Consider the following 18,037-nt stretch of genomic DNA (forward strand, 5'->3'; position numbering starts at 1 on the left):
TTCAGGCAAAACTGGAAGGCTCATATCGTAACTGATTCAATAAAGTTTTCAAATCAATAAAGTGACATCTTTGTTTTTGCGGATGCGCGTCATTGCGTCTTTGTTGTTTTGTGCGCACGTGGGCCGGTTGAGTACAGTGAACCGTTCACATTGAAATCTGATATTGCCCACATTAAAATGAGTAATGTGAACAGGCAAACAAAAAATCCGATCTGAGCAGAAAATCAGAATTGAGCATTAAGGCCTGCAGTGTGAACGTAGCCTTAGTCAGATACAATCTGTACAAACGCATGTTCTTCACTCTACCTCAGAGAAGCCCCCAGTAAACCCCAAAAGCTGAGTTACTGCTTCCATTCTCCCTCTTACTTTCACACATAACAAACTTACTTCATACAACTATCAATTAGTTACACGTAACCTCAACTCTCCCTTGAAACATCCAAGGCCTCGCACATCAAGCCCTCTAAAGGCCACTTTTACTCACTACTGACAGAGGGCGATTCACTGGTGAAGAAGGAGGCTTCAACGTGATGGTCAAAACGTTCTCCTAATCATCAATGAAGCTCATCAATGAGCCAGCTTTGGCTTGCTTTATCCCAGGGAGAAGGCCCTTGAATGTTCTGTACTGCTCCCCTTTATGAAATGGATGATGCTTCAGCCAAAAACCATGACCCAGCCACTGCAATTCGGAGGCTGATCTCAGCAGCAAAGCCCCGACTACGGGGCACTTATAGGAAATCAAACCTTTTTTGAGATTCCACACTGAGATGGGAATTGTCTGGAATGACACGTGGCCTAAAGTCAAGACACACACCCTGATGTTCTACATTATATACCAAACCAATCTCAGGGGACTAAGTCTACAAATAAGTGTCTATATACACTCACCTAAAGGATTATTAGGAACATCATACTAATACAGTGTTTGACCCCCTTTCGCCTTCAGAACTGCCTTAATTCTACGTGGCATTGATTCAACAAGGTGCTGAAAGCATTCTTTAGAAATATTGGCCCATATTGATAGGATAGCATCTTGCAGTTGATGGAGATTTCTGGGATGCACATCCAGGGCACGAAGCTCCCGTTCCACCACATCCCAAAGATGCTCTATTGGGTTGAGATCTGGTGACTGTGGGGGGCATTTTAGTACAGTGAACTCATTGTCATGTTCAAGAAACCAATTTGAAATGATTCGAGCTTTGTGACATGGTGCATTATCCTGCTGGAAGTAGCCATCAGAGGATGGGTACATGGTGGTCATAAAGGGATGAACATGGTCAGAAACAATGCTCAGGTAGGCCGTGGCATTTAAACGATGCCCAATTGGCACTAAGGGGCCTAAAGTGTGCCAAGAAAACATCCCCCACACCATTACACCACCACCACCAGCCTGCACAGTGGTAACAAGGCATGATGGATCCATGTTCTCATTCTGTTTACGCCAAATTCTGACTCTACCATTTGAATGTCTCAACAGAAATCGAGACTCATCAGACCAGGCAACTTTTTTCCAGTCTTCAACTGTCCAATTTTGGTGAGCTCGTGCAAATTGTAGCCTCTTTTTCCTATTTGTAGTGGAGATGAGTGGTACCCGGTGGGGTCTTCTGCTGTTGTAGCCCATCCGCCTCAAGGTTGTGCGTGTTGTGGCTTCACAAATGCTTTGCTGCATACCTCGGTTGTAACGAGTGGTTATTTCAGTCAAAGTTGCTCTTCTATCAGCTTGAATCAGTCGGCCCATTCTCCTCTGACCTCTAGCATCAACAAGGCATTTTCGCCCACAGGACTGCCGCATACTGGATGTTTTTCCCTTTGCACACCATTCTTTGTAAACCCTAGAAATGGTTGTGCGTGAAAATCCCAGTAACTGAGCAGATTGTGAAATACTCAGACCGGCCCGTCTGGCATCAACAACCATGCCACGCTCAAAATTGCTTAAATCACCTTTCTTTCCCATTCTGACATTCAGTTTGGATTTCAGGAGATTGTCTTGACCAGGACCACACCCCTAAATGCATTGAAGCAACTTCCATGTGATTGGTTGATTAGATAATTGCATTAATGAGAAATTGAACAGGTGTTCCTAATAATCCTTTAGGTGAGTGTAGATCTTTCTGACATGTGGCGGCCCTCCTCCCACTGTGCCGCAGACGACGGAATCTGGGCCACCGTTCTCTGACTCTCCTAATGAACGAACACAGGTTCTCCCTGAGGGCTCCCTGTTGACTGAACAAGGGCTGCGGATCCTCCAAGCCCAGTGATAAAAGGTGACCTTGGCCCTTCCTTTGGCTGCAAGAACATTACACAAGGTGGTGAAACTTGTATCTTCTGGGATCGCCCATTGCCTGGGGGGCTGTGTGTCTCTGTAGTGCAGACAGCAATGTCCAAACTCAATTCCTATTTAAAGTCTGGGAATCCCAGCATGAACCAGCTGGGCAACAGATACCGTCGAAAGTCCACTTATCAGATGAAGTAAAACAGATACTGGCTCCCAAACACTAACCAGGGCTCAAATGAAAAGCAGTCAATAGCCAGAAGCAGCTTTGGGTGTCAGCTGACAGACAGACGTCTGATGGCTTCTGGGTACACCCCTAAACAGGAAGTTGTGAAAAATGAACTCAAAATACTAGCAGTTCTTTTCAGATAGCCTCTGTCTCCCAGACTTGCCCAAAAATAATGTGTATTTTATGCTTAAATCTTACCTACAGACGTGATCTACCCTAAACATAAATGTTAAGGTTCATTCACAACTCTGCAACATTTTGAGCGATAACACACAGACGTTAACAGTGCCCGAACTGAACCCTCGGGACCGAGCAACCGAAGAAGGAATGAAGGTCTAAAAGATAAAAGAATAGCATCTGAGGAGGAAAATAAAACAAGACACTGCCTTCTGAGCAGGACACACAGAAAGAGCTGGGGGCCATATTGAGGTCTAATGAGTCGATGGGTCATGTGACCCGTGTTCTCATAGGAAAACACTCATCACTGCCTGTGAAGGCTGCCTTTAGCAGAAAGGTTACACCCAACGCAAAAACAGCACACTACCTCATGCCATATGACTACAGTAAACAGTAAAAAACAACGGTATGTCAAAACTCTTTCAGGTAGAATATCAACAATATAGTCAAAGCAGTTAATGAGTTAGGCAATACGAGTAGAATGGGTGGTGTATGGATCAGACGCGTGCGGACTCCGATGGCCCAGTTGAGTTATAAACCCATTTCTCTATACTATACCTTATTCAGCTCTTCTATTCGCCTTATCAGATAAGGGTTGCTGGAAGAGTTCTCAAAGAAGACATAGTCTGAAACAACATAAAGAAGCACAAAAATACACTGTAACACCAGTGGTGATCGGTCTGTAACAAATGCAAAAACTGAAGCACCAGAGATCTCTCATTTAAAGGCGCAGAACCTGATTCGTTTGCCGACTGTATCTGCAAAACTCGCTGATGATTAGCTGTGGACATGCATGCAGGATGACCGCTACTGTTAAAAGGCTTGCATAATGTGGCATTTAAACACTATTGACCTGTACACTTTCCGTGTGTGTTGATTCAAATAGTTTAAGCAATACATTAAATGTCGATACCTGGGCAAGAAATTTTCTGTGGTATAGATGAATCATGTTCAATGTGCAGAACGAGTACAGCACAGGTTACCCCCATTAAAAGGTTTTGTTACAGCATTCATTTTTAAAGTTGTAGAATTCGTTGAGTTTAATCAATGGGTGATTAGCAGCAGTTTCAAAAGCCATTTTTTGCCAATGCAATCCAGTAATACAAGCCTCCAAAACTACATAGTGAAGCAATCCTTGACTCAAACGTTACTCTCTCCATGTGTGCTCAGAAAAAGTGAAGAAACTATAATTGATTCATAAAAATCTATCTTTCAGAAACGCAAATTAACTCCAGGTGTTCTAAAATTGTAATGCTTTTCATTAATAAACACAATCCATAGTGTGTTACATCATAGTCCTGTTCATGATTTGGGAGTAAGGATAACTTTTAGGGAACTCTCCAAAATACAGCAGCGTGGCTGCAACTTGTCAGACTTGTTTGGGATACTACAGTGGACCAGACTGGTTTGAGAATGCCCCAGTGGACCAGACTGGTTCTAAAGGGTATGTTAAATTCGTATTCGTATTTCCACTTAATTTGTCCAGTTAAATATGATATTTAATTACAAAGTGATTTACTTCCGAAAATTCCGGAGCCCAGTTCGGCTTTAGCGTCTTGAAAACGTTAAACAAATTCAAAACCAGACTATAATGACCGAAAACAATAAAGTGGCGTGAACCGGGAGCCGAAGCCCCCGCGCTGACGCGCACGGCCGTCACGTGACCGGCGCTCCGATACTGGTATCGAAATAAATTACAGCGTGTGGCCAATTTACCAACGTTAACACCAGGCGTCCGAATAATTTGCCGTATCATTTAAGGGTTTCCGACACATTGTGTAGTAATGTAAAAAAAAAAAAAAAAAAACTGTTTGCAGCTACAATATATTTTAAATCCGACATCGCGTCTGAAAATCTTGCATCAGCGTTGTTGCACTTTCGTTATCATTACAATCTGCTATTAACAAGCTCCCCGAAAAAAATCACGTATTTGGAAATTTCCTAATCATTTCGCACACAACAGCCAGCGTCATACGGCGATCAGAACAAGCGCATATATCTTAAGTAGCATAACTAACCGGTGTAGCACGTAGAGCTACGCCAGACACGTCCCAGGAACAAATGAACCTCAAATGGACCGATTAAATGTGCATTAATGTAATATTCTGCATTTTGGATAGATGTAAAATCCCTTCCGTCAAACACAGAAAGGATTTATATCAGTGTTTATGTTTGGGGTGTGTAGCCTTTAGCCAGATCGCTAACTAGCTGCTTTCTGGGTTATTTGGAGGCCCGACACATTATAATTCCAAATCCTTTAAATCCCAGGCGCATGCGGCTCATGGAGTAATTACCGGGGTTTATTTCTCATAAACAAATATTAATGGATATTAAATATTAATCAAAGCGCTCTATCCGTTTCTTATATACCGCAGCTGCACTACACACCGAAGGCACGTTTCATACTGAGACTGACATACCTCCGACCCGGTACATGTTGGCCGCCATTTCTGCCCTCCTCTTGAGGTGTGCAAAAAATACAGACAAAGCATGAACTGCGAAACACACAAATAAATAATCGGACGTTTTTAATTTAATCGTGTCCAACTGTAACTGAAAAAAATACAGTGCAATTAAATAGCGTAGTTGTTGTTTATTGATTTTTTTTGGAGGGGGGTAAGAGTCGGGAGTTGAGCGGGAGAGATTTAAAGAGCCCCCCTCCCAGCGTTCACAGATCGGCGAGCGAAACGGCTTCAGAAGAGCCGGACCCGTGTTTCCTGGTGCGGGTGGGGGGAAGGAGCAGAGTGGGGCGGGGTGAGGGTCCAACGCGCACAGTCCCTGTAGCGGAAAAACGGCGCTGAGTGTCGCTGGACCAAATATCCCATTCAGTGAGTTCACTGAATTATCTATCTGACTGATATCAGATTCACTTTTGTCTTTTTCCACGATTTTATCTTCAAGGGGAACGTCAAGGGAAAATTTACCCACGTGTTAGAGATCTTTAAGCTTTTTCCGGGGCGTTAATTTTATTGTACAATTTTTAATGGTCAGCATGTTCTTGCAATGTTAGTGTCGCACTGCTTATTTTATTGAATGCATTCGAGTACAGTGCGTTGGGAAAATTAACTGGAAAGTAAGTTAAAATAAGATTAATATTCCGCATTTGTGATTAAAGGCACTTGAATTGAATCATGAGCAAAAGTTACGTTTCAATTACTTTTCATATTGTTCCACTTCCCCTCATATGCAAATTTTTTGGGGTTATATAGATAACTTAGTTTTTTTTACTGATGTCTTACTTTGGTCCTTGGTTGTGCACTATTTCTGGACATATCATGAGACATCTTTAACAAATCGTTATTTTGAGTCGAAATCCCAGTTCCACGACAGTGCAGTGATCAGAGTAGGGTTGAAACCGTAGTTAAGATATCAGTGGTCTGTTGGGATCCGCTCTTTTGTTGTATTTGAAATGAATGTTTGCTGCCGGGTATAAATTAACACGACATTGACTTGACATATCTGACGTTATAGGTTTGTCAACACTTATGGATGCGGGACTAACAGGGTACCCTTTATGTCCCATGGAAATTGTAAAAATAATTACATTTAAATTATATTTAATCATCCAATACAAATAGTTAAGAATGAAAATACAAAATACACGACGTGGTAGATAGAAGATTACGGACAATAAAACAAAAGGGGTTGAATGTTTTTAAATTTTATTTTATGGAATATAACTCATGTGAAGGCACATGAAAAAACATCAAATTTTACTTAGTGTAATGCGTGTAATACGTGATGCAAAAATGGTATCAAATTATAACCAACTTCATTGTAAATATATCCATCAAAATTTTCAGACATTCATATAATAGTAAATGCTGGATTTATATTCTCAGCCAAAATAGTCCAATGCATTAGATCTAAAACTGCATGCCTTGCGCATAGCTTATTAATCAATGTTTGTACAAGTTTTATCCAGTTTCCTAGTTGTCTAAAGAGGGGAGGGGGCGTGCTGTAGGGTGACATCACGGTCCGGGTCTGCCCGCTTTGGACTAGCTGGGTTTGACAGGCGGAGCCACAACCCAGTCTGTGGAAACGCGAGGTGCGCTCGGAAAATGCGTTTTGAACGGAGGAGTTTTAAAACCCAAAAACCTGTCGAGTGTCTCCCTGAAAAAGGTCAACGATGTCTTACTGCCCGTCCAAGAGCAAACGCCTGTTTCCTGGGAACTTAAGGATATTCGGATTTGGACTTGGAAATGGGGAAAATAAGATGCTGACTTATACATCTGAGAGAGAGGGTCCCCTCTCTTTCTGCTTTGTATAAACCGGAAAGCCACTTTCTATGCATGCCAAGGTGGGAATTTAACACAAAATGAAGTTTGGGAAAAGCGTGTGTATTTTAAATGTGGGTGGCACTAAATATGCGTTACCCAGGGATGTGATAAAGGACTTTCCTCTAAGGAGAGTGAGTCGTCTTCACAATTGCGCTTCTGAGAAAGAAGTGCTCGAAGTCTGTGATGACTACGACCGAGAGAGAAACGAGTTTTTCTTTGACAGGCACTCCGAAGCCTTCGGCTTCATTATGCTGTACGTGAAGTACGGAAAGCTCAGGTTTGTCCCGCAAATGTGTGAGCTGTCCTTCTATAACGAGATGATCTACTGGGGTCTGGAGAGCTCACACCTGGAGTTCTGCTGCCAGCGGCGTTTGGATGACAGGATGTCCGACACATACACCTACTTCTCCGAGGAAGACACCAAAACAGAGGAGGACCCCAGGGGTAACGATGAGCTGGAGCAACCGGCCACCGGTCGGAGAGGAAGCGCTAAGTGGCTGGAAAGGATGCGGAGGACTTTCGAGGAGCCCACCTCATCTATCGCGGCGCAGATTCTCGCTTCTGTTTCCGTGATTTTTGTCATTGTGTCCATGGTTATCCTTTGCGCCAGCACGCTGCCGGACTGGAAAACGGCCGAGAACAACAGCGTGGAAGAGCACAGGTACACAGAGAGTTTAGAAGATCCATCAGGGTATTTACGTTTTATTAATATATTATATTCGTCACTGTTCTTTATGTCCCTTTGTCTGTTTACATCGTAATAGAGCGTACTGTTGACTTATTTGTGTGAGTATTCTGTGGCGTGAACAACAAGTTGTTATCTCAGAATGATATACAAAAGTCAAGTGTAACAGTAATTTGAAACCCAGGCTCAGACATAAAATAGTCTGTTATGAATTGCCACATAATTACTCTGCACCGCTAATAACGTAGGAGGCATAATTGTGTGAAATTCCCTTTTAAACAAATTACAGAATATATCTGACACCAGCTCTCGAGGTCGGTGCACTTGAAACAGCGTTTCTTGCTTACTCCGCAAGCGCGCACATGTACACGCGCGCGCACACGACAAGCACTGTAACCGTATATTTAATTTCCATGAACGTGATTGTTCATACTAGGCCTGTTTGGTTTCAGAGCAGCATAATTAGAACAACAGAAAATATGCAAAATAGAATGCATTGTGCATTCAGGACTAATAATTGGCAGGTGAAGTCTTGTTGTGACCCGAATATTAAAGAAATCAAACATTTTTCAAGAATCACTTAATCTTTAGATCATTAAGCTATACAGAGCTATATTGGCATTTGAAACCACTTTTGCTCTTTTCTATGGATTTCATTATGGATTGTGTAATGTTTTATTGTGTTGTTTTTGTCGGATGTCTCAACTGTTTTGTCTTCTATTTTTCAGAGTAAACATGCACAAAATACAATATCCGCCGAATTACCTACACTACGCTTTCAAAAAATGGAAACAGATCTGTTTCCTTCCGTTAAAGGGTGTTATGCGTTCGAGTGAAAGTTTTAATATCTGAATAACAGAAAACGTAATTCTGGCCAAGCAATATCCTAATCGTATATTGTACTGAGACTAGGTTATATAAAATGAAAGATTTAATTAATCTTTGAATTGAACTGAAACATGAATTAATGTAATGGTTAACAATGTTATTTAAAATACTGACGGCATGCAAAAGAAGGGTAGAAAAAAGAAAAGTGTCTAGATTTGTATACATTTGCAATACCAATTTATATATAGGAATAAATGTTTGGTGGGTAGCCTATATTTGCGTGGTCTTGCCATTTTCTAGAAGCACAGCTAAACGCCTGGATTGGACCGCGCCACTTCTTCAGTTCAACGCAAATGCCTTGACTTAATGAACCTCTGCGTTTCAGTACAATTCCATTTTACATCTGACCGGCAGTTCAGTCACTCCGCCTCCCAGCTCCGCGCTTAATTACAATTAGGTCATCTCCTTTCGACTCTCGATCATGTTGCAATGGAGTTTAAGTAGTACGCCCTATATTGATGTGATAAAGCAAAGTGAAATAAATGTAATCCATAAACCGTTGTGCGAGTATGAGTCTAGTCAAAAGGCGTTTACTGTTAACTTCGAACGTTGCCAGATATTGACGCCTAACGATTTTCCATACTATGCATATAAAAACACACTTTCTTATACAAATATTAAGACTTTTCAGTATTACATTTCTAGGATTGTGTGCATCGTTTGGACAGTAGTAAGTTCATAATAATCCTATTTGATCTAGTGCACATTGGATTTAACGCGCAAAGTGTGTCTAAGATCAACCTGTTTAACCGGTTACCCGTAAATTCAATCTGACTATAGTAGCTGTAATATTTAACTCATACAACACCATGTGTTTCCTGGCAACGTCTTTCCACCGTCCAATCTATTTATGTGCGGCAACGGCACTGTCTCTTGTCCATTTATTTTTTCCCTCTCAGTCCGTTTTAAACAGTCTGTCCTCTTTCCATCATCGCCGCGGGGACTTAACGAAGGAAGTCAGAGAGCTCATAATTATATAATTTGATTGCATGGATACGCGTGTGCATTGCATGCGTGCAGGGGGTGGGGGTAGGCATCTTCGTGGCTCCCAGCCTGCTCCAGCACAAGGGCACAGTCCAGGTGGGAGGTAACACCTGGTGCCTAGCCGGTGAAAGGGAAGCTGGAGCCACGGAACGGCCAGGTTTGTCACGTTACGGCCGTGGCAGCACGGAGCCACAAATGCTGGTTCGCTGGAGCGACGGCTGAGGAGGTAGACCAGGTGACATTACCACCTGTGGTAATGCATATTTTTACCTAGTTTTTACATTCCCTGAACATTCCCTGATTGACATACATTAAAGCAGAATCACACACGCAATTAATTGAGCGATGAGTGATTTTAGCTCACGCTTTGAGCTTTCTTGTAGTTTTGTAGAACTTAGGTTGTGGTATCAACACAGTTGACATTATTGCCGATGAGCCTTTGAGTTTATCTTTATGTTTCATAACTCGGACAAACTGCACGGCACGACAGAAAAGGATGGTTAATTGGCATTTGACGCTTAATTTGACCTCCTCTTGCTGCCTACTCTGGTCACGTGTCACCCCATCCCATCGCACAAGCCCAGCGCTCAGTCTTCCATATGTCTCGTGTGTGTTGGGCAGCCGCCCTGCTCTGTGGCAATACTGTTTGGGGTTTTGTGTAAACCTAATATACAAGAAATAACCCCCTCCCCCGGTTTGTTGCTCCGATTATTTTTCCCTCTTAAATGCGTCACCCTTTAAGGCACAGCTACCTATCATGAGGCAGACTGATAAATGCATATGTGGGATTGGTTGCTGGTTCCAATATAGCCCTGCTTGGCACACGTGGATTTTTAAACGATCCCTCCATGTCTGTGCAAATGCTTCCGGGTGGTCAGGTTTTTTTCCCCTCCACATTTCAGAGAATGTGTAATGGATGAAGTCAGGGCACCCTGACATTCAGGTTTATATCTGACTTGTTTTATATGTGACTAGTTTTCTGTGCTGAAATGGAGTGCATGCCTTATGCACTTATCACACTTGCTAATCAGCACAACCCTGACCATGGAAATCACTGAGATGGAGGATGTAAATATTTTTCTCTCTTTATTATGCTGTATACACAAAGCACATATCCTGACAAATAAAATAAAAAAAAAGGTCTGGTCCTTAAAGGGTGAAAGAATTGCATGGCTAATATATTCATATTACCATATAGGGTTAAGCAACAGGTAGCATATATATAATAAAGGGAACAGGGATCTGTCAGGTCCCTTGTGCCTGGGGAGCACTTATGTGCTTGGTACCGCCCCCTCCGCTCCATAACACCTCCCCCTCTCTCCCCTCACCCCCTGTGGCCTCAGGATCATCGAGGCGGTCTGCATCGGCTGGTTCACCGCCGAGTGCATCGTGCGCTTCATCGTGTCGAGGGACAAGTGTGAGTTCGTGCGCCGGCCGCTGAACATCATCGACCTGCTGGCCATCACTCCGTACTATGTGTCGGTGCTGATGACCGTGCTGACGGGCGAGAACTCGCAGCTGCAGCGGGCGGGCGTGACACTGCGCGTCCTGCGCATGATGCGCATTTTCTGGGTAATCAAGCTGGCGCGCCACTTCCTGGGCCTGCAGACGCTGGGGCTGACGTTGCGGCGCTGCTACCGCGAGATGGTCATGCTGCTGGTGTTCATCTGCGTGGCCATGGCCATCTTTGGCGCACTGGCCCAGCTGCTGGAGCACGGCCTGGACCTGGAGATGGGCAACGAGGACTACGCCAGCATCCCGGCCGCCTGCTGGTGGGTTATTATCTCCATGACAACGGTGGGCTATGGAGACATGTACCCCATCACCATGCCCGGGCGCGTGCTGGGTGGCCTCTGCGTGGTCAGCGGCATCGTGCTGCTGGCGCTGCCCATCACCTTCATCTACCACAGCTTCGTGCAGTGCTACCACGAGCTCAAATTCCGCTCAGCTCGCTGCACGCGCAGTCTCTCCGCCGAGTTCCTCAACTGACCCGCCTGTCCCTTCACCGCCTCGTCATCCTCCTCCTCTTCTGACTCTCCGGATGCTCCTGGTTACTCATTTTCTTTGAACGTTCCTTCTTTGGCTTTCTCTTCTCATGCTTGTTTTTTTTTTTTTTTTAACCAGGCTCTTATATTTAATTTCCTTATCTGCAATTTGATGTTTCCTTCTTGAAATCTCAGCTGTGGGATTTACGCTCCCTTTTGTTCGTGTGAATACTCTCAGATGAGGCTGGGCGGGGGGGGTAGGGGGGGGGGTTAAGCTGCACAGGCAGAAGCAGAGTGAAGGTTCCTCTGATAGACCATACCTCTCCCCCTTGGAGTGTGGGTATCTGCAGAGAGAGAACCTCCATAAATTCTCTGGGGATTTTTCCACTTTAAACATTCACGCTTTGAAGTTCACGCTGCTCTTCACTCTCAGTGTCAGCGTCACCTGACACTCAGTTTCTCTTTATTTCCCATTAGAGTATAAGTTCAGTTTAGCCCAGCAAAGAATCATGCATCTTTTGCACAATGGACTGTAAACATATATCCAATACATAAACTGGAACATACCCTACGGAAGACACTGTGAAGGAGTACTGCGATAACAATATCAAATTTTGTAGGACATTTAAAAAAAAAGAAAACACGCCATTTCCAGCTTCTGCGGAATAGCAAATCCGATATATAAATAACATTTTTACATGTTGTTCAGACCCGGCATCCTCCCCCAGGTATCCCCTGCCGTATGCCCTAGGCTTCCTGGAAGAGGCTCCGGGCCTGTAAGTGGTTCCAGAAGATGAGCTGATGGATGTGTTATGCAAGTCACATCTGACGTGATGCGTTATGAGGTTCGTTACCAGCCGTGCCACGTCTATCAGAGCAGCTAACAAATACGCGACAGGTTGCCTGACTTAAAAAGTCGCCGTATGGTGTGTGCATTGTAAAAAAAGCTCTTGCTAGTGTAATTTGGTCAGGCAACAGTTTTATGTAGTAAACATGTTGTCTGTGAAGCATATTCAGATTTAGTGTAACGGTCCTTCGACTGAGAGCTGGGAGAGCAGCTCCATGAGCTGTGTGGGCAGGTCAGTAATGTGGAACAAAATGCGCCACAGAGTGAAGACATGTCATGGAGAAATCGGTGGTTTGGCTGATGCCAGCACAGTGAATGGCAGGAATGTCTGAGAGCGCAGCCGACTTGCGACGAGCAGAATGTGGCCATTGAGACCTCTGGCTCCTTGCGCTTTTGCAGGACAGACGCGGGGCGTCCTGGAGACTGGCCTCAATGCACATTCCCTTCCGGTTTTGGCTGTTCCACCGCCTTCTCCTCGACACGCTGTCGCTGCTGCGTTGTTTGGCCCTGTGACACATTCGCCGTCCTCTGCAGTCCTAAAGCGATCGGGATGATCCGTGCTTCACATCGATCGGCCGCAGTCAGGGTCTTGACCCGATTTCAGTGGGGCTGACATTGATTGCTCATTACCTTCACTTTCGACTTCCTCTTAATCCAGACTCATCTGATTTTGACCTTCAGAGCTGCAGTATATCGCAGCAAGATTGTGTTCTCCGAAAAAAATGTTTACAAAACTGATTAACAAACTTCACCCGCACATCATCAGAGAAGCCAGTCTCAACCCTCTGCTATTTCCCTCAGCTCAGCCAAACTGAAAAACAAGCACAAGCTGGAACACAAATCCATATTAAAATCCATAATGATTTTTTTTTTAATTTCAAAAGCTTTTATATTTCTGTTGAACATTTTGGAGACTGATTTACATTCGGTGTACTTAACATTATTAGTCCATAAATTTTTACAAAGCTGAAAGTGCATATTATTCATAACCAAGGACACACTGATTTTTATCTGCAGTCAATATTCTCCACATGGTTCCTGCTTTGAGAAGATTCCACACAAAGAATAAATACGGGCTGCGATGCCCCTGTCAAGGGGAAGCAGATCTTAGCAGGTTCTGTTTTTAAGGTGTTACAGCCTTGTCTGATGGCCTGTGGCTGCATGTCAGTGACCCACCCACAGAAATCCCAGAAGGCTTTGGGGTCTGTAAGACTAGAAGGTCCTTCTGAAAGGTGATAATGGTGACGTAAACATTTGGGTTCGTCTGTTCTCACACAATATGTCAATTTCCGTACTCTGACTGCCTTTCAGATGTACATCATCTTTACAGCTCATCAATTTTGCATCACTGGATTGTCCTTTGCGAAGGACAGCAAAAACTTTACTCCTTTGTTACACTTTCACGAATTTGTAATCACTCTCTGTTTTATTTTAAATCAGAAAGTGAAATCTGACACAGTTACTTTTTTCTGTCTTGATTCCTCATATTCTATTTTCTTCTGTCAAATTGTTACACTGCCACCTCTGTTCAGTGGGTTACTTTTTGCTGTATTTTATTCAGTTGCCAGTACAATGTAAAAACCTATTAATGGAAGCAGAGCCGTGTGTTTGTACAGATCTGTGAAGGCTATGTATGACAGCCAGAAACTGTTTGTAGAATAATTCCACAAAACAATGAGTAATTACTTTTGTTTACATCTCAATGTCTGGTAGATATTGTAAAAATTCCACAGCCCAGATGTGTTTTTGGGGCACCCCCCCCCCATAATAATTCTGCTTCTTTAGACCTTTAATTAGAAAGTGTATTAATTTTGTTGTAAACTGTGACTGCAATTTATGCAGAACCCCATTTCCTTTATTAAAAATGTTTATAGTTTTTAATATCATAAAACATCTATTTTATATAGATCTTATGTTTCCAGATAGAACGGCTTTATGACTAAAAGTACTTGAATAATAATAATAATAATAATAATAATGACAATAAAAATATTTTGTTTCTGTGATTTATACCACATTTCTTGTGTTTCTGGCTGCAGGGTCTCTCTGTAACATAGCTATTAGTTACCATAGATATAGATGAGTGTTTGTGGGAAAGAAGGATGCCATATTGGATTATGTTTGGAAAAACATGGGTAACTATAATGTAGATTTTATGATTGGGGCTTAGGGGCTTTACTCATTGGTCGAATTAACTGGAATTCCACTAAACAGGGATTGCGATAAATCCCTTAATATTATCCCACATCAGAATGTAGGAGGTGTACTGTTACCTAGCGACCCTGTATTGAATAAGCAGCTACCAATATGTATGGCATGTACCATTAAATAAATACACAGTCCATAATAACTGTAATGCTGACTATGACAACCCTAACCCTTACCCAGTCCTAACCATAACAATAAGTAACTAAACAAAATACAAGACCTTTAGCTGTTTTAATTTTTCGATTGTAGTCACAGTTTTGTATAAAATTGAGGTTACCCTTGTGGGGACCAGAAAAATAGTCCGGACAACGTCAAAATAAACGGTTTTGATCACACACACACGTTTGTATCCATATCTTTGTGGGGACCATTCATTCATTTCTATGGGAAAAACCCTAATGCCAACAATGACAACCTTAACCCCAACCCAGCCCTAAGCTTAACCAAAAGTAGGCCAACAAAATCCAACAAAATACAAGACTTTTATTTTTTGGCTGCAGTCAGGGTGGCACAGTGGTTAGCTCTGTTGCCTGGCATCTCTGGGATGAGGGTTTGAGTTTCTGCCATGGCTTTGTGTGTGGAGTTTGCATGTTCCCCTCAAGTTGTCGGAGGGGGGTCCCTGTGGGTACCCCGGGGCATATGTGAGTGTGCCTTGCAGTGGGTTGGTGCCCCATCCTGTGTTGTTCCCTGCCTTGCACCTGTAGCCTTCAGGAAAGGCACTGCCCCCCCTAGTGACCCTAAATGGGATAAGTGGTTACAGAAAACAGATAGGTAGATTATTGCAGTCACAGATTTTTACAAAGAAATTTTTACAAAGAATGGTCCCCACAACGTCAAAATAACAGGCTTTTTATCTCACACACTATCCAAAACAGTTTGATTTCATATGTATGTATATGAAATATGCCTGATATAAGCTGCACAGTTTTTATAATCTATTGCAATATCAGTGGCACAGTGGTGCAGTGAGTAACCATATGCTCTAGGGTTATGGGTTCGAAATCTACCCCGCGTGTACACATCCTCTTCACCTTACCTGTTTCCTTCTACAATATAAAAACGTGCAATGACATTGAATATCTGATCGGGTGTGCCCTGCAATGGACAATTCGCACTGTGCTTCCCTGGATAGGTGCCAGGCATACTGGACGTAAGATGTATCGGAGAGCAATTAATTGACACATCTGGGTATATAATACATAGCATGTCACACAGTAAAATGTTTCGTAAAATATAAATATCAGTCCACACTGGCATGTTACTGTTTTAATTGTAATGAAGCATTTTAAAGCAGGCAGTGCAGAGTAAACCTTAATCCATTTATTTGGGTCCTTCAGCCTCTTCGTACACTGGAAAGTCCGTGCAAACATGTGCGTAAGAATAATTATACTGCTGAAAATGAAATGATCATTTAAAACCTAATGTACCACAAGCTAATAGGACTCACAGAGAAGTTAAGAGGACATGTGATGCCGGAACGCTTCCGGATCCACTACATCAAACCCGGGCCGCATCCAACAAGGCTGCAGGTGTTCTGTCGATATATGCTGCCTTGTCGAAAAATGCTACCATAGTGCTAATAGATAGCCCTAACCCTAACTCTTACCCTAACCCCCCAAAACCCCTAAAACCCTTACCTTAACCCTAACCCTAACCCCTAAAACCTAACCCTAATCCCAAAACGGTGGAACTGCACATGCGCAGAAAGGCTCGATAGCACGTCTCGATAGGTAGTATTTTTCGACAGAACAACGGCTTTGCAAAACCCCAAAACACAAAAAATTCTCTTTCGCCAGAGTATATCTCTGCGTCAGAGGATGATTACTAAAATCGTCCTGAATGTATTATAACACAAAATAAGGAGTAATTTATAATGTTCTACATGATTTAACACCTTGAGGAAACAATGTCATCTACAATAAAAAATAAAAGGACCGTCTACAAATAAGTAGGCTATTAAGTTCATGAGAGATGGTTGTTTAACTTGTGTTTTTTTCGTGTTTCTTTTAACTTCCACTTTTATGTCATGGTATGTATTAATCATGTGCCAGTTTCTTTAGCTGTACGGTCAGGGTGTGCAGAATTAATCTGCCACACAGGAAGCAAATCAAACGTAGATACTTTGATTAGGTTCTTTCTCCCGTTAATTCTTAATTATCTGCGATATTAATTCCATTCAAGTCCCTGCAGTAAAACGTGGCGGCACATGAACGCACAGCATTTTCGGTTGTTCAAATGATGTACCCTGTCACTTGGGGGGCAGGACTCTGCAGTATCAAAATGATGAGGTTAATTGAGTAATAAATAAAGGAAACCAGAGAGAAAACCTTTGGGGGTGGCAGGCATATCAATTTGCTCTTTTTGAACTCCCAGGATTCTGAGATTCGCATTGTCCCTTTCAGGTAGTCTTGTGAACGCTTCTATTCCGAGATCCAGACGACTTTTAATGCCAGATTAATTGGCGTAGGAGATAAATTGCGGCTCCTTAGGCAAACCTGGTTCGTTGTTGAATTTTCAGCATTATAAACAAGCTTAATAACTTCATTATCTTTCGCGGTTATGTTGAATATTTTAATTATCACGAGTGGTTGGAGATTCTCTATAAATTGTAATACTAAAAAACAATAATGATGATAATAAAAATAATCGATCCTTTATTGTCCCCGTGGGGAAATTCTTTTTATGCCTCCCTCAACTTGCTCTTTGTAGAGTAAGCTGTCTGCGAAGGGCATCCACCTGTTTGGGCGCCCAGGGAGCTTATAACAACCTTTGTGTTTATATGTCATAGATATGTAATCGCCAGTGGTAAATTTCAGAATACAATGATGCAATATTCATTATGGATTTATACGGTATGTGCAAGACATTGTGTACTATCCTAATTAAAGCTTTTGGGTTGAAATATAAGTGACAAAGTAGCCCCAGAAATAGAAATTTGAAGCCAGATTTGGGGGTAAACCATTCCCTGGAAGAAGAGCACCCACAGTTCATGCACTGATTCCCAGGTTGTTTGACACCCACCCCTGTCTGAGTACCTGGGGGTCACTAACATGCAGAGGCTTTTGATGCTGCAAGAATTCTGTGCGTCGCATTTAGTGAGTGGAAGTATTGTGGGACAGAGCTGCGATATCTCAAGTGAATGAGCAGCACTTACGGGACATAAATAAACCTGCAACAAAGTGAGTTTTCGGGGCCATGGAAAGAATGCCTCATTCTCTGGCTTTCTCTGTTACAGAGGGCAATATCTGAGCTATTTAGCAGGTATTGTGGGTGTGTATTATTCTAGAAACGGCAGACCGAGGAAGGGTGACGTGGGAAGCAGCCTGTTGAGTCTCATACACCTTCAGTCATACAGTTAATTCTCAGTGAGGTGCAGCTTATTTTCTACACCCACAGTCCTACAAACAAACAGTTAAGCAGCTGGACGCCATAGCAGTAGTAATAATTATTGAATTGTGTAATGATTGTAAAGGTGACTACAG

General features: G+C 42.8%; 2 protein-coding genes across 5 annotated transcripts in view; one reads left to right on the forward strand and one right to left on the reverse strand.

The window, feature by feature from the left end:
* LOC111848822 (metastasis-associated protein MTA3-like) overlaps nt 1-5,387 on the reverse strand; it is a 38,715-nt gene extending 33,328 nt beyond the window's left edge. For all 3 annotated transcript variants that reach the window (XM_023821150.2, XM_023821149.2, XM_023821148.2), the window contains exons 1-2: nt 5,099-5,387; nt 3,237-3,304 (exon numbers count right to left, since the gene is read on the reverse strand). In XM_023821150.2, the coding sequence (XP_023676918.2) occupies nt 3,237-3,304; nt 5,099-5,126 (96 nt within the window). In that variant the 5' untranslated portion in view covers nt 5,127-5,387. The remainder of the gene's footprint in view (nt 1-3,236; nt 3,305-5,098) is intronic.
* Nucleotides 5,388-5,692: 305 nt separating this feature from the next.
* Nucleotides 5,693-14,890, forward strand: LOC111848801 (voltage-gated potassium channel regulatory subunit KCNG3-like). Of its 2 annotated transcripts, none has more exons than XM_023821083.2 (2): nt 5,693-7,649; nt 10,859-14,890. In XM_023821083.2, the coding sequence occupies exons 1-2, from the start codon at nt 6,997-6,999 to the stop codon at nt 11,502-11,504; spliced, it is 1,299 nt and encodes a 432-aa protein (XP_023676851.1). In that variant the 5' UTR covers nt 5,693-6,996; the 3' UTR covers nt 11,505-14,890. The 2 variants fall into 2 exon arrangements, with proteins under 2 accessions (XP_023676851.1, XP_023676852.1); XM_023821084.2 differs by having other exon boundaries at nt 5,693-7,619.
* The last annotated feature ends 3,147 nt before the right edge of the window (nt 14,891-18,037 follow it).

The sequence above is a fragment of the Paramormyrops kingsleyae genome, chromosome 3 (assembly GCF_048594095.1).
Source record: "Paramormyrops kingsleyae isolate MSU_618 chromosome 3, PKINGS_0.4, whole genome shotgun sequence".
NCBI lineage: Eukaryota > Metazoa > Chordata > Actinopteri > Osteoglossiformes > Mormyridae > Paramormyrops > Paramormyrops kingsleyae.